Source organism: Lissotriton vulgaris, chromosome 1_1 (genome assembly GCF_964263255.1).
Source record: "Lissotriton vulgaris chromosome 1_1, aLisVul1.2, whole genome shotgun sequence".
NCBI classification, from domain to species: domain Eukaryota; kingdom Metazoa; phylum Chordata; class Amphibia; order Caudata; family Salamandridae; genus Lissotriton; species Lissotriton vulgaris.
This window is the reverse complement of record NC_141685.1, coordinates 1,885,612,958-1,885,630,004: the sequence shown is the minus strand read 5'-3', so window position 1 is coordinate 1,885,630,004 and position 17,047 is coordinate 1,885,612,958. Positions and strand designations below refer to the sequence as shown.

At 45.3% G+C, this 17,047-nt stretch overlaps 1 protein-coding gene across 2 annotated transcripts in view; it reads right to left on the bottom strand.

The window, feature by feature from the left end:
* Positions 1-17,047, bottom strand: part of PNPLA8 (patatin like domain 8, phospholipase A2) — a 295,777-nt gene that overhangs the window by 188,974 nt on the left and 89,756 nt on the right. For both annotated transcript variants that reach the window (XM_086919430.1, XM_086919428.1), the window contains 2 exons: positions 15,679-16,832; positions 15,386-15,535 (listed from right to left, as the gene is read on the bottom strand). In XM_086919430.1, coding sequence (XP_086775556.1) covers positions 15,386-15,535; positions 15,679-16,776 — 1,248 coding nt within the window. In that variant the 5' untranslated portion in view covers positions 16,777-16,832. The remainder of the gene's footprint in view (positions 1-15,385; positions 15,536-15,678; positions 16,833-17,047) is intronic.

The following is a 17,047-nucleotide window of genomic DNA, read 5'->3' as shown; positions in this document are numbered from 1 at the left end:
TGGAAAATGCTATATAGGAAAGACCGAAAGAAAGATAAAGACTCGCATCAACGAGCATAAATCCAATATCAGACTCCAGAACACCAAGTCTAATGTGGCCGTACATTTCAACGAACACAGACATAATGTTTCCCAGTTGAAGTTCTTAATTTTGGAACAAGTGCGCAAAATTGAAGGAATGGACAACAATAAGCACTTGCTACAGAGGGAAATGGCCTGGATCTATCGTATGCAGACAATGAAACCTACTGGTCTTAATGATCGTTTGGAATTTTCATGCTTTGTTTAAACATCTTTGTTATTGTTCCCTTACATGCGATTACTTCTAATAATCTTTGACTGTTTTTTGGGCTCTTCTTACACCTTTCTCTTGCACTCACAACCTTGTTTGGTAACCGCTCCAAGATGGCCACCACGTTTTTCGTCATCCACTCGGTAGTCCTTTTTTGATTTCCTTTCTTACTAATCTCACCACACCTCCTGTGTCACTGATACCGGCGTGTGAAGCTCGCGACCACCCCATTCACCGTGAGTAATTGAATAGCCACCCTAAATCTTTGGTTCCTAACCGCCTTGTCACTACGGAAAAACGATGTTTAACGCCGCACGCGTCTTGGTTAAATTCACTTATGTTTTCACCCAGCGCCTCGCGCTGTTCACGAGTTTGACTTCTGATTAGCGTTTACCGCTAGACACTCTTATGGTTTCTCTCTTGTTTACCCTCACTTGGATTTCACCCGCTAATACCGTTAGACACATTTTGAACACCCGTTGTCACACGTTTACAGTTGTTACCGGCACCTAGATTTCACCCGCTTGCATTTTTGTATGTTATCAATGTTCAGTCTTGTTTTACCTGTTACCGATAGCTATGTCTGATTTAATTGCAGTGGCTCCCCGATGAAGGGCTTGCCTTAGCCCGAAATGCATTGGAGCATTGGGATAATTTTCTTTGGATGCATTTAACGTGAAAAAACGGATTGATGAACTTAAAAAATCAATTGATGAATGATTAAAATTCATTTTTGAACTTTCTATGTTTCACCTTGGAGTCTCACTTCTATGAGAACCTAATGGAGTGCCCGACATTCAGGGATGTCACCATGATTGCATGGTGACACATGATGTATTGGCCACAGCTTGGAGACAAACGTGAGGGATCCTTATCCGCTGCAATGAAAAATCCACAAGACTTCTGTTCCGGTCTGGTGTGTCAAGAATGTAAATACAGCCCTCGTCTCCACTTGTACTCTGGCCTTACTCTTGGCCCGTGAGGAGCAGTCCCCAGCTAGCCTCAGGGGTGGCAGAGCCGGCTCACCCGGACCCACTTTCATTGCAGACTCGCCCTCTGCCTCAGCCGGGGCTCACTGCGCTACATCCTCATTTGCTTCCTGGTGTTAATCGCTGGGAGCACTTGATGTTGACAAGCACTTTATTGGGGAAGCGGTGGGATCCAATCGCTATCAGTGATGTTCTCGGGTGGTGGCAGGATGGGAGGGGCAGGGAGAGATACCAGTGGGTAATGAATGGTGTTAGGAAGCCAATATGGAGGTCCGTCACTAACGCAACTTCCTCTCAGTGAAATATTTGCATCTGCAACCTTCCCACCCTGATCACTCAAAGCAAGGGGGCGGCCAATGGGAGCTCTGTATGACCGAGGCCTGTCCAGGGCAAGCTATCACTAGACAGAGGTTCGCCAGTCCTTTCCCGTAGTCCAGCCGGGGCTTTCAGTGGGGGATGCATTTCATGAGGGTGGAGATGGGAGGGAAGGCAACGAGTTGGCCTCATAGGTTTCCCAGTCCTGTGTAGCAGTAGCACTCTAGCAAGGCAGTGCTGGGATCCAGCGAAAGCTGTGGTTGGCTCTGAACTGCACGTCAAGGAATTGCGCTTTGGCATCTCTATAGCGCTTTGCTACCCTCGAAGTGCTTTTTTGGCAGTCAGATAAGTAGTTAGTTTGTTGTGAATTGTTGGTATGGAGCGTGTTTTTTAGTGGTCTGTGCGTACGTCCGAGTGTATGTGCGCTGGGACTGGGTTGCCAGGTAACACAGTTTGCTCTTTCATTGGGTCCAAGGCAGCTTTCATCCATGCTATCTTAGGGTCACACTGTCTACAGCCAGTTTTTTTCTCCGACAAAGCAATTCTAAGGTGCCCGAGTCTTATTAATTCTGTGCAAGCAAACAAGGACTTCAACACCCAATATGCAATCTGCTATCTCATAAAAGTAAAGGACTGGAAACAGTCCTTTTAATGACCTAGGAGGACATGGCCCCCTTGGCAATGTCGAATTAGTGAAAGCTATCACATACAGAAAAAGTGTATAGAACGGAGGCTTCCTGCCTCTTCAGAGTAAGTCTCGTGAAAGACTGTGTTTATTCGCTAAACAGATAGGTCATCTGGCGACGAGGCCATGTCAGCAGGAGCCTTCTGTAGTGAGACGCTATTCAGATGGGAAGCTTCTTGCTTGTGACAGCTCCGTCTCGGTGACCTATGTTCAAAGTTACCCTGCATATTTACAAAAAAGAAAAATCAGTGGTGCGCGTGCACCACAGAGGAGCAGGGCCGGGAATGGAAACCAGTGGTGTGCGCAAACCACAGAGGAGCGGGGAAGGGAGCGCGGCTGGGGCAGGGAGGCGACCGCACGCTGCTGCGCGTGCTGGCCACGAACGGGAATGGGCATTGCAAAGGAGTGACATGCGCCCGCCTTTACCCAATCGCGTGCTTTAAAAAAAAACAGGCTAAAGCCAATGGCGGGCGGCGATAACCTACTCACACGCACAAGTGTGTGAGCAGATTTCAGAACCCCCTTACAAGAGGTCTCGTGCTGCACGAGCAATGCTGCGCACTGGAACGCTAGGCGCGAGACCTAAAAAGTAAAGGGCAGGGCTGTTGATCACACAATTTGGTTAAATGAGGAAGCTGGGATTTGAACCCAGGATTGTGTATTGTGAAGTTCAGAGATTGTAGAGTTACATCCTCCTCTCTTCCGTTTAATACCAAAAGTCAATTCTTTGTGTTCAGTTATGCAATTATTGTCATTCAGTTACTGTTAGTATAGGTATATTAGAATATGGAGTTAAAAAAATACACTTATCACACCTTAAATCAAACTAACACTGTAAACAAATATATATATTTGTAAAGTTGTAAGATTTAAATGTGTGCTTTTTGTTTGGAATGTTTCCACAGTCACTAAAGATCACAGAACATGCCTGTCTGAAATCAAAAATGTTTTTGTGTATTGCAAAGCATCATGAAGGTATGCTGAAAGATTTTGAATAATAAAATAAAATTGAAAGATGAAGCTTGTCCAGTTAAACATCAGATAAGTGTTGTTCCATTTAGCTTTAAACAGGAGCTCACACAAGTTCCTAAGATATTACAAGCTCAAGATGTAATTGAGGAAGCTTGACGTTCAGCATGTAATTGGGCTGTCCACCTGGTGTGCTGGCATTTCAAGATTATATTTTATTTTTTGGAAAGTGTTTACAGCAGTACAATACTAAGCTACAAGAAGTATTGCAAACGCTTAAAGTTGGTGTATGTTGATAAAGAACTGAGTAACACACGTTGGTCCAGAAAAAGTTGGAGTATTTATGAAATGTACTCTGTGAACAAGGGATCATCCCTAGAACGGGGTTAGTGAAGGCTTTTAAGGGAGCACCAGCTCCAAAGATAAAGAACAATTTCTTTCATTTCTTGGGCTTTGTGAATTTTTATCTCAATTCTTGCCAAATCTTGTTATGGTGGCCAAGCTGCTTAAAAGCCTTATAAAAGGAATGACGAGTTTGTTTGAGCGATGAGCAGGGTTCAGCATTTGAAAGAAAACAATCTGACCTAATGAAACACCTTTGCTATACATTTATAATTCTAGTTTGCCCACCTATGTTGTGGTTGATGCCAGTGATCAAGGACTAGGTACTATGTTACCAAAAAGTGGAGAGAGGAAAACAGACTGCTGTTTTTACCTCCTGCACTTTGAAAGATACAGACCAGCAATATTCTAATAGAAAAAAGATGATCACATGTACATGGGTTGTCAACTAATTCAGAACTACTTCTGGGGTGCTTGGGTTCCTCTAAGGGCTAACACAAGTTTTTGTTTATCATGGGCAACCCTACGACACTCTCAGTAGCTATAGTACAATTCTGTGGTGGAACACATTACTGGGAGGGGCAAAGGCAGATCTGTCTGAACCAGACAACTATTGAATGTCTAATTCCGTCAGCTGAGTTTCAAAATCTAAAAGGCATTTCTGAGGATCACTGGCATTAGGCTTTGGAATTCGATGCCATAATTCAGAAGGTTTTGAACTATTTTAGGGAAGGATGGCTCAAAGAAGAGATGTTTGGTGGAGGACCTTTAAAGTTTTGCCAAGATAGCATTACATTTGTCCGGAAAGAACAAAATTATATTCTTAGGGGTACAAGTTAGTTCCTCCTTTGGTTCTTAAATATAAGTCGAATGATTTGGCATTTATTATGGGTATATCGGTATTACTTTAAACAAGAAGAGACTTAGCAAGACTTACTGGTAGCCAAGAATGGATGCCACTGTCACAAACTTCATTCAAGGAAGGTGGGATGTGATGTATTTAAAAATCAGAATATGGATGTTAGAGTCGAAAAGGAAAAAGAACAATCAGGTGCTCGGTACTATAACTTGAATTGTGTGAAGAGTAGTGACTTACATGTTGGTGACTACGTTCGGGTTATGCTGCTTCGAGGTGTTAGAGAAGGCGAATTGACGTAAGGAGCATATGTGTCGAAGTCTATGGGGGGATATAGTGGAACCAAGGGGTGTTTAGCCCTCAGTAAGACAGGACAGCTGACATAGGGTAGAAAGGCACATCAAGGGCATAATATGATACTGAAATGACGAACAATGAGCCTGGTAATACCTCAGAGAAACCAGCGGAGAATAAAAGTTCTTGGGTGTTTCATCAGGAGACGTCCTTATTGGTTGAAGGTTATACATGATATCATGATGTTTATAGATGCAAATATTTGTTTTTTTCAATATGTATTTTATGTTGCTTGTTAGACCCGACTCCTTTTGCATGGTATTTTCCATATTATTTGCCTTCAACTCCTCTGATTTGTTGAAGTAGTTTTTGTTGGCATTAGGACTCAGTTCATTTTATGCGCACTAACCAGCGGTTAAGTGCTCGCTTCCTTAAACATGTTAAAACTGGTGTACACCTATATAGCACATTCAATCTACTTATAAGTCTCTTGTAAAATATACTAGGTGTATGCATACCTAGTGAATTGAATGTGAATAGTGGGCAGCAGCACAAATTGTGCCACAAACTAAAATGGCATTGCACATGTCACAGGGCTGACACGCTGCAGCCTGTAATGCAGTTTTAAACTGTCATTTTGACCTGCCAAAATAAACCTTTTGCCAGGCCAAGACCTTCCTTTTATAATACTTATAAGTCACTCCTAAGATAGGCCCCAACCACCCCTAGGACAGGGTCCATAGTATTTACATGGTAAGATGTGTACTGACAGAAAAAAACCTTGTCGTATTTAACTGTTATAGGGCTATCTCTCCCATAAACTATTTTATTTATTTATTTAGTTTAGAGGTTTTATATAGCGCTGGCTAAACCCAGAGGTATCAGAGAGCTTTACATAGTAGAGCTAGTTACAATAAGAGAACAAATTACAGCATCAATGAATACAAAATAACAGAGAGCTTTACAAGGCTGAGATACATACATGGTAAAACAGAATTACAATATTTACAACATTTACAGCATCAATATAGGAAAACAGCAGGTAAGACCGGGAATAACAAGTGACTTGAGGTAATACATATCATGTAAAACAAGTACTTGGAGATAGGAGTTGAAATACCTAAAGAAGTGGAGGAGCAGGTTTAAGGCACAGGAAGAGACCCCCAATATTTGAGGAGGTTTGTTTTTAGATCTTTTTTAAAGCTGGTTTAGGGAGGGATGCATCGTAGGTCTTTGGGGAGGGCATTCCAGATGTAAGGGGCATTTCCGGAGAAGGAACGGGATTGAGTGGATTTCTTTTTTAGTAGGGGTGGGACAAAGAGGAGACCGGTGCTTCTTAGGGGTTGAGTGCTGCCCGCTTTGCTGAGCTTATTGGGGAGGTAAGGTGGTGCATTTTGATGGAGGACTTTGTGTGTGATGCATGCATATTTGTAGGCAGATCTGCCTTAAATGGGGAGCCATTTTAGGGTTTTGAGAGCTGGGGAAATGTGGTCGAACCGTTTGCAGTTGGTGAGCCTGGCTGCAAGGTTTAGTACAGATTTGAGTGGAGTGGGGATTCCAGTGAGGATGGCATTGCCGTAATCGATTCGTGAAAGGACCAGGGATTGAACCACTAATTTAAAATCTTCAGTAGGGAGAAAGGGTTTGATTTTCTTGAGATGACGAAGAGTGAAGAGGGCTCCTTTAGCTGAATTTTTGATGTGGACATTGAGGTTAAGACTGTTATCGATGGAGATACCAAGAGATTTAACTGAATTGTACAAGGAGAGGGAGCAGTTGAGGGCATTGAGGCCGGAGATCCAAGTTTGAATTTGGAGAGGGTTATTTTTGGGGGAGAAGAGAATTATTTCAGTTTTTTGGGGGTTGAGTTTGAGATGTTTAAGGTGGAAGCAGGATTGGATTTTAGTGAGGGTGTTATTAAGGTGTACGATGTCAGTGTGGGTTTTGATCTTGTAATAGAGTTGGGTGTCATCAGCATAAAGATGGTAGTTGATACCAGCTTGCATAACACCTTCAATGCTACAGCAATTCATCCCGAATGCTGGACTCCCTTGAATCCCATTGTTCATGACGAGCTCAACTCAGCTCAAACTCAAATTAACTGTGATCAAAACCCTCTGTAATAATAACATCAGATTTTAAGATACTACTCTGGCAATATCACTTTCTCAAATTTTGCATTTTTCTGCCTAACCAAATGTGCCTCTCTGCCAGTATCACAGGACTGTGAATTGCTGTGGTGTTTTGTGTACTCCTCAAGACATGGGGACAAAACGGCTTTGGGTGTGGGGCGGGGTGTTGCTCTCATCAGCAGGGTGTGCTTTTAGGTTGTACTCAGCACTTCTTAAGATTCAAAGGGTAGCCTCAGTGTTTGCCCCCTCTTACTTGACTTCAGAGGGCTGTCTTCACTGCCACTGATAAAAACAGCTCACACCTGGGCCTGCCTACCTACATTTTGTTAACCTAGACAGTTTGGTATCAAGCCCACGAAAGGGGGAAAGCTTCCCCATCCACAGGATGGCCCTGGGGATAAGGGTGGCATCATCTGAATCTATCATCAGTGGAAAATCAGAAGAAGGACTGCCTTGCTGTTCTAAAAAGGAAGATTGGACCTGCCTACCTTGAACCCAGGCTACCAGAAGTCAGTACAAGGGTCAGTTGGATGACCTACTGTTTGAGCTACAGTGATATAAAAAGCTTCAAGAGGCCCTTTCCTGCTTTTCAGCTGACCGGACTCAGTGGACCTCACCTGGTCCCCTCTGCTGGCCTCTGTGGAAGTGAATCCTAACCCTTCAGGTGCTACCTTCCAGGTCCTGGACCCTTGACTGGAGTCAGAGTGTACTTCTCCCTCCTTCCATCAGATGCAGTGCAAAACACCATAGGCTGCTTAAAGCCACGCAGCTCTGAACCGAAGGCTCCACCTGAATCAAAAGCAAAGCCTCGCAGGGCTACACTATTAAGACCCTATCTGAAAGCTACACCGGTTGCAACACAGAGTCTGACAAAGTCACGCAGCTCCTACCCTACAGCTTCATCCGATCCTATGGCAAGTAATGTGATGGCCCACAAAGCCTCACTGCAGAGAAAAAGGCTTCACTGCAACCAACACAGAGTGATGCAAAGCCTAGCCAACATTGCATCAAGTACAAAATGCACAACATGCAATGGAACGAACTTCGATCAATCAATCAGGGTTTTGTTAGGCACGACTACTCACCCGTAAGGGTTTCAAGGCGCTGGGGGAGGGGGTCGCAGGTTTCGGTCCATCAAGGGGGGGGGTCTGTCCTAGAGCCAGGTTTTGAGGTTTCTTCCAAAGATGGGAAGCGATGTTGTCAGTCTGAGGTGGAGCAGCAGGTTGTTCTAGGCTCTGGCTGCGAGGAAGGAGAAGGAGCGGCCTCCCGGTCTGGTCTTTCTGGTAGGAGAGCTGAGCTGATCATAGGAACCTTTGAGGTGCGTGAAATTTGAGTCGGCTGTTCAGGTATGCTGGTCCAGTGTCGTGGAGGGCCTTGTGAGCGTTGATTAGCATCTTGAAGGTGATTCTAGCTTCGATGGAGAGCCAGTGATGTTCTGTATCTTGCGGATGAGGTTTTTGTTTATTCCAGCATAGAGTGCGTTGCCGTAGTAGAGTCTGCTGGTGACCAGGGTGTGAGTGACGGTCTTTCTGTGTTCAAGAGGGATCCATTTGAAGGTCTTGTGTAGGAGGTGGAGGGTGTGGAAGCAGGAGGATGTGACAGAGTTGATCTGGCGGTCTATTTTGAGCTCTGAGTCCAGGATGATTCCCAGGTTGCGTGCGTGGTCTGTGGGGGTGGGCGGGCTTCCAAGGGTGGGGGGCCACCAGGTGTCGGTCCAGGCATCGGGGGTTTGGGCCCATGATGAGTGCTTCCGTTTTTTGGGTGTTTAGTTGTAGGAAGCTGTTTTTCATCTATTTGGCAACGGCTTCCATGCCTTCTTGAAAGTTGTGTCTGGCGGTGTTTGGTTTGTTGGATAGGGAGAGTCTAGGTTCTGACGATTGGGGCGAGTGGAGCCATGTAGGCGTTGAAGAGCGCTAGGCTGAGGAAGGAGCCCAGGGGGACTCCGCAGGTGGTAGGTGTAGGGTCCGAGAGGAAAGGGGGGAGTCTGACCCTCTGCGTTATGCCGGAGAGGAAGGAGAGGATCCAGTCGAGGGCCTTGTCTTGGATCTCTGGGTTGTGGAGTCTGCGTATTAGGGTGCGGTGAGAGACTGTGTTGAATGCTGCAGAGAGGTCGAGGAGGATGAGCGCTGCTGTCTCTACTTTGTCCAGTAGGGTGCGGATGTCGTCTGGAGGGCAGTTTCCGTACTGTTTTTTTTTCTGGCAGCGATTGTGAGGAATCTAGGATGTTGTGCTCTTCGATGAATGTGGCGAGTTGGTTGTTGATAGCTTTCTCAATTACTTTAGCTGGGAACGGGAGCAGGGAGAAGGGTCTGTAGTTTTTTAGGTCTGTGGGGTCCGCCAAGGGTTTCTTCAGGAGGGGGTTGACCTCGGTGTGTTTCCAGTCATCGAGGAAGGAGGCGGTCACCAGGGAGCAGTTGATGGTGTGGCAGAGCATGGGTGCGATGGTGTCGGCGGCTCTGTTGAAGATGTGGTGGGGGCAGGGGTCCATGGGTGCTCCGGAGTGGATTGACTTCATCGTCTTCAGAGTGTTTTTGGTGGTGAGGGCTGTCCAGTTGTCGATCGTTGGCTTCAGGGTGTCGGGGCGGTCGGTGATGGTTCAGTGTGTTGTTTGTCTTCGTCAAAGTTATTGTAAATGTTCTTGATTTTGCGGTGGAAAAAGGTGCTGGGTTTGTCGCAGAAGTCTTGTGAGGGAGGGATGTCGGTAGACTCGCTGGTGGGTTGAGCGAACTCCTTGATGATGTTGAAGAGTTCTTTGCTGTTGTGTGGATGCTTTTTTTCTCATTTCTCGGATGAGTTGGTGGTGGGCGTTGGTGGCAGCTCTGTAGTTGTTCTGGGCTTCTGTGGATTTGGTGCTCCTCCAGGCCTTTTAGAGGCGGCGGCAAGTGTGTCTGGACTCTCGAAGTTCAGTAGTAAACCATCTGGCTTTCTTGGCATGGGTGTTGTTGTTTTTCTTGAGGGGGGCTATGGTGTTGGCGCTGTCAGAGATCCATCTGTGCAGGGTTCTGGCTGCGGTATTGGGGTCGTCTTCCACGGTGGTTGGGGTGGAGGTGCTTAGTGAGGAGGTTAGCTGGTCGTCGGTGATTCTTGTCCAGTTTCTTCGTTGGAGAAGGTGTTGGTGTCTGTGGATGGTGGGTGTTCTGAAGGTGAAGTGGATGCATCAATGGTCAGTCAGTTTGGTGGAGTGGCTGAAGGTGATAAGTTTCCTGTTGTGAAGTGTGGGTCGAGGGCGTGACCTGCTGAGTGCGTGGGTTTGGTCACGATCTGGCAGAGTCCGATGTTGTGGAGGCTGTCCAGGAGGGATGCAGTGCTGGGGGTCCAGTTGGTTGCCGAGGTGGAAGTTGAGGTCCACCAGCAGGGTGTAGTTGGTGGACGCGATGGCGTGCAGGGAGATGATGTCTGTGATGGAGTTCGCAAAACGTCTGCGGGGTCCAGGGGTTAGGTAGATGAGGGTTCCTCAGAGGATGGAGGTAGGGGTGGGCAGTATCTTGAAGTGAAGGTGTTCCATCAGGTCGGTGGGCTCGTCTGGGAGTGTGCTCAGGAGGAGGGTGGATTTGTGGACAATGGTGCTTCCTCCTCCTGGGCGGTTTGGGCTGTCCTTCTTTGAGATCTTGTATCCTTGGGGAATGGGGATGGCGATGTCCGGCCCTGAGGTAGCATTGGTCCAGGTTTCGGTAAAGAAAGCTACATCCGGGTTGGTGCTGTTGAGGAGGTCCCAGATTTCAGTGGCATGTTTGTGGAGAGATCGGACGTTGAGGAGGATGCATTGCAAGGTCTTTGGTTCGGTTGTGTTCTTGCAGGTAGGTTGTGATGGATCCATGGTCTTGGCGGTGCAGACTGGGTGCTTACAGCAGAGTCAGCTGAAGGGTCCGTGGGTGTCAGCTGGTGCAGTCAGTTTCCAGTTGTTGTGGCATGGGTTGAGAGCGTTGGCGGTGCAGAGATCCAGGGTTCCTGGCGCTGGTCGTGGAGGGGCGCAGGCGGGCGTGCCTGCGGCCGGCATTTTATGGGGGAAGTGGGAGGGAGGCACAGCCGGGATACGGGAGCGAGGATGGTGGAGGGGAGTGGCCACGGGGGCAGCGGGAGGGGGGAGTGTGAAAAATGAGCAGAAAAATGACAAGCAAAAACGTCACGAAAGGACAACAGAGGGGCACAGTAATTACAATGAGAATAACACAGTGGGGCACAGTGAATAGAATAAAAGAAAGGAGGTGCAAGCTGCGATAAAAGGTGCAGAAAAAAAGGGGTACAAGCAAGGCTGGGCTCGAACCCCTACCAGCCTGGCAGCGGCACAGCACAGGCAGCCTGCAGACCGGGGATACTGTGGGTAGAGCAGGTCCCTGACCGAGGTCCTGCTCGCACTCATCACGCAGCGGCCGGCATTATATGGGGAAAGTGGGAGGGAGGTATAGGTGGGAGCCGGGAGCGAGGACGGCAGAGGGGAGGGGCTGCAGGAGCAGCAGTGGCAGGAGGGGGAGCATGGAAAAACGAGTGGGAAAAAGACAGGCAAAAACGGCACGAATGGGCAGTGGAGCACAAAAAACAGTACAACAGGGGGGCACAGTAATTACAATCCGAATAACACAGTGGGGCGCAGTGAATACAATAAAGGAAAAGAAAAGAGGTGCAAGCAGCATTAAAAGGTGCAGAAAAAGGGGGCAACAAGCAAGGCTGGGCTCGAACTCCTTCCAGTCTGGCAGAGGCACAGCACAGGCAGACGGCAGACCGGAACAACGGAGGGTGAGAGCAGGTCCCTGGCTGAGGTCAGAGGTCCTGCTCGCTTGGTCCTTTATCTGGACCGCGCTTCATCGCAGTTGCCCAGAACTTATGACATATTCCCTGTTCAGCATAACCAGATAACCACAACTGACGCTTTGTGCTTTTTGACACCATTCTCAATGGAAATTTAAAGAAAATCACAACTCCAGTGCCACTGACTGAATTTGTGTTATTTTGGTGTTATTGTTAGTGTTATTGTTATTTTCTAAATTGGTTTGGGATTTTTCTTTAGTTGGTTTTTTCGACTTTATTACTGTTTGAGTCCTGCCTAAATACTTTACAGGGTACAACCGGTTTCTTTTTCGCGCCAGATACACGGACTGTAAGACGCTCTCCGGACAAGGCTCCATTGTTACGTTGCTTTACACACGGGAAACCGGTTGTACTCTGTGAGGATTCTCCTCCAACACGAGAGCTTCTCAATATTAAATCATAACGGCTAATTTTCTCCGCCCTAGAGACTGCCTCTGAAGAACTTTTCTATCACTACATAATTCTCTTGCCCTGAAGAAGCCCATGTTTGAGTGAAACGCGTTGGCTGGTTTCATCATTTGCATACATTGCACAGCTGAAAATAAAAGACGAATAACAGTACTAGAATATGTCGTCTCATTGAATGTTTACATTTTGCTTTGTACTTATATGTTGCCTCTCATCTACCTAGTTTGTGCTTTTTTTCCGTGGTCTACGAGCAGCAGACCACTTGAAGTGGGCAATATACTGCATTAATATTGTGACTAGCTCTGATAGTGCAGTCTTCGAAGACCCAGCGGCTTAGCTCAGTACAAATCCATAAATACTTTACACATTGCCTCTAAATTAAGCCTGCCTGCTTTCGTGCCAAGCTACCAGAGGGCTAAGCATACGTTTATTTATTTACTTTCATAGGTCACCCTGACAAGGATTGTATTTCCTATTTGAGTAGGGCTTCGGTCCCTCTCAAATACCCAAATTTCATATACTGTTCTTTCTAACATTAATGCTTGCCTACGGTTGCTCTTTGTCTGTTGCATTTGTTGTTACTCAGTCTTATTTTTGGTACGTCTATTGTGTTTTTGGTGTTTGTCTTGTGTGATAGTATTCTAAAAGAAAAATATCTGTTATGTTGGCCTTGTCTCATATGCCTGTCTTGAGCCATTACGCAGCCATCAGCCCTCACATTTGGAATTTAGTAATGTTTTGAGAAAGGTTCAAGTTTAAATAGTGGACTATTTAACCTGTATCCTGTTCTATACCACGGGTCTCATAATTAAGACGTAAATGCACTGGGATTTGTCGTAATAAGCAATCCCAAAGTCATACTCATTTTATCATATTCGACTATCATCCACTTAATCAGGTTATGCACACAACGAACAGTTGTTGGCAGCTGATCACTTTTTATGGGGGAGAGACCATTTTACCAGCACCCTAGTGGGGAGACTTCCTACTAAGTATTCCTATGCAAATGTTAGCCATCTACCTTGAATGGACCTGGTTATCTCTCCAGAGTATGAAATACACATGTGTGTGTGTGAGAGGGAGAGTAGGCGGGTAAAGGGCAGATTGGTTGAGAACAGGAGACGTGGGGTACCCTCAGATCGGGTCTCCATGTACATATGTAGTAGTTAAGATTTCAGGTTGCCCTCAGGTGTTAGTGGCTGTCAGTGCTTTTGCCTCTATTTTCTCTGTTCCCATGTGCTTATCTTCTTTTGCTCACCATTAAAAAAAACATTATAAAGCCAAGGTGAATGGGCTGATCCACATAACAGGACTGTTGCCACTGGCATGGTCAAAGATTCACATTTACACATATTCACATACACTCCTGCATCCAAAACCATGCATTCTATGCATTGTCCTTCAATTCCACAAATTTCCCTTGCTGTACTTGCTACCGCAAAATGGAAATCCCACACCAGACAAATCCATACTGCAACTGCTTTATTTTTCTACCAACACAACAGATATATTGGTGACCTTGGGAAAGACCCCCGACATCACAACAACATGACTGCTATAAAAGTAAACCTAAAATATCTTTACATAGCCTAATGAAGTGTGATATCAAATCAAAGTGAAAATACATACTCCTTCCATAACACTGGATATCATCATTGATGATTCACAGTAAAACAACACAATGAACACACACCACTAGAACACACAAACACCCTCATCACCGCTAAGATCTCCCCCTCTGTTTAGGACTGCTTTGTCTTGTGATTCCTCTTAAGTCGAAGCCCAAAGGGGGCACTAAGTCTAAATCTATGTGGCTAAACGAAAAGGGGTGTAAAAGATAAGAATGAGGGCCCAACCAAGCAATATGGTCAGACAATCAATCACTGTCATGTTTAGCATTCAACTTCTGCAAAACAGTGAACACTGTTTATTGTACAATTTTAAACTGGTCAGATAATTCTAAACAAGATATGGGAGAGTTTTGAATCCAAGGCAGCGGACAGAAACAATAGGTCACCCATAAAGAAATGTTTTTGCTTTGCTGTCTCATTTATTGTACAGGGACTTTGTTTTCCTTGTTCCAGTTTGAGTGCTAGGTTTGACTGACCAAGAGCTAACATCACAGTAAGAGTTTGCACGGTTTAAGTTTAATGCGCTTTTAGGCAACGAAGATGTTAGTTGTGACCATTAAAGTAACAGCTTTTTTTGTTTCCCTGATGGTCACTATGAACTTATCTCCTTTTTAAGACCCTCATTTGTGTGCACGATCTGATAGGATGTTCTGCTTTTGATGCCTTTCCCACTGTTGGTGTGGATGTGTCGGTCTTGTTTGCAAGAACAAAACTAGTCCAACTCAACGGAATGGCAACATGCAGCTTAACAAACGCTAACACATAACACATACTGCATTTCACATGCATATTACAATCGCGCCACTCTACAAACACATTAACCACTTAAAAATGCAGACATTCAGTTTAGCAGAAAGCAGCTACTAACATTTGCACCCGCAATAAAGACAAACAATATGGAGACATTTACAAAAGGCATACACCCACCACAAACCCTTGCTACCACATGCACAGAGAAACCACAGGCACATTGCCCTGAAATCATTGACTATTGTGTAGCCGCAAGAAACAAACACCACACACCATTCCCACATACATCAAATAAAAGCTCACAAAGAAAACTAATATTCTCAATAAAAAGGCCCATCAAACTCACTGTGCATTTGTCAGGCTGTAAGCACCCTACCTTTGCTCAGTAAGTCTATGTAACGAATACATACAACCCAGCATTCTCACACTGGGCTGAAAGTTCTCCCAAGCATCACCACTCTGAACCTTCATGTCGGATAAGTGCAGATGTTTTACACCACACAAACACTACCTGCACAGACCAGACGGTGGAGTCTGCCCTCAGAGGCATGCTTTGTGTGCTTTCACCAGCGATGGCCCAACCTTCCAAAAGCATACCACACACACTTCGACTCAAAGATGCACAAATCACCTGACCTCAGCACAAAGCAGCCATTCCCATGGCTCACATACACGAATATCATTACAAATGCCCATTTCTATCTAACACATTTTATTAATCAACGTAGCCACTCAAACGTCTAAAAAGTTAACTGTATTTATTTTTCCAACTGTATAAAAAAGATGTAGGGATTTTTCTAGCAAGGAGTGTGAGTATCAACATAACATATGACCCACCTCAAACAGAGCACCCACACCCTTCGTGGGAAAATGTATGAAGGCGGAAATTTCGAAAAGGCAAAGTACATCCTCTCACCTTTACAGCCACTCCTCTCGTCTCTGGAAACTCTAGAAGATGACAACTTAGTTCCTCCACTCTATTGATGCACACCCTGCGGTCAGAAGCTCTCCGAAGAGCCTGGACTAAACCTCGAGTCCGGTTATCGACACTCACCCGGGCGATAATCTGAAACAGAGAGGCAAAGAACGTGAAACGACTGTCAAAGTTTGACACAAAGTATCAGTTTAAAATGCAGGTACAATAGGCACACGGATCGCAAGTAAGCGTCTTGCTACTCAGACAGACACCTCAACAGAGCCAACACTTACCTTTTCACGCTGGAGAGAAAGGCGCTTTGCTTTATCCTCTGAAGTTTTACTTTCTTTTTGCAGATCATTTTCTCCCTTATTCACAACTTTACTGCTTTCTTTACTCCTGTCTTCTAAGGCGCCTTTCGCTTCGGATCGCATCTTTGGAACAAAACCACCCAAATAGCTGTCCACGAAGGCCTGCACACTGTCCGAAGAGTGTGAAAGGAAATGAGAAATGGTCTTTTTAGTGGCAGCTGTATGGTCAGTAGTTCCTAGATCTTGACCAACAGCCACAGCAGAAGATGTAGAGTCGTGCTCATTTGTACTGTGCACCGTGCTACCTCCCAGTGCACTGTTTACCTTTCCATCATCCCCTTTTGGCAAAAAAACAGTCGCTTTCTTCTCTTCTGCCATTGCGATGCTAGCTCCAAAGTAATAGTTGATATGAGTGGCTAAGAAATTGTAGGTCTCTCCAAAGTTGGTTGTAAAATAGCTGACATGAAAGAGATTATCCTTCACACTTGGGCTGTCATTTGACGATTCTAGACGAAGGCCTTGAGTACCCTGCAATAATAGCTCTTGTTTCCCATTGGTCCCAGTGGTTGTCTTTGAAGCCAGTGCCTTCCTGGGTTCCTCTTGAGGTGCAATGCTTGTTACTTTTGTGTCCCTGACATTCTCCTGGTTTACCTGGCACTTGGCAGTTACTTTCTCCACTGTTCCAGATTTTGTCTTTCGTCGGACAATGCGGGCGATGAGCTCATTGTGGGTGCCACTAACAGCCTTCGAAACAGAGTCTAAAGTGCTTTTTATGCGTGACATATGACTTCCCAACTTTGGGATTCCCTTTGAGGAAGTGCTGAGTTTAGCAGATTTAGGGTACAAACTGATTTTGTGCTGTGTGTAAGTATACCTGGTTAAACAGAAGGTTCTGTTTCTGGTCCATTTATACGGAGATTTGGTGGCATGGAAACGTCGAAGTGATTGGGTGTGATTCACACGGGAACAAATATTGAAATGACAAAGGAAATTCAGTGGCCTGCCGACCTTCCTCCTCCAAAGATTTCTGGTATTACTCAAGAAATATAAGTATGTATCTAATATCAAATTAACTGACATCACTTGCAGACTTTCTGATACGGATTATTATCTAGCAGCAATCCCAACTCTCAGTCCTACATGAAATTAAAAGAAACAATAAAAGCCATCATTAATATACATATAAATATACAACAAATCTTGAAAACACAAAAAGTTGTTGAACTTCAGAACACTGCTTAAATGAGCTCCTTTAAAGCACAACTTACAATGCAGTAAAAAGCAAAACATTTCTGTAAGAAATTTGATTACTGGTTGAAGGGTGTGGGAACCCACTTCAATAACAGTCACA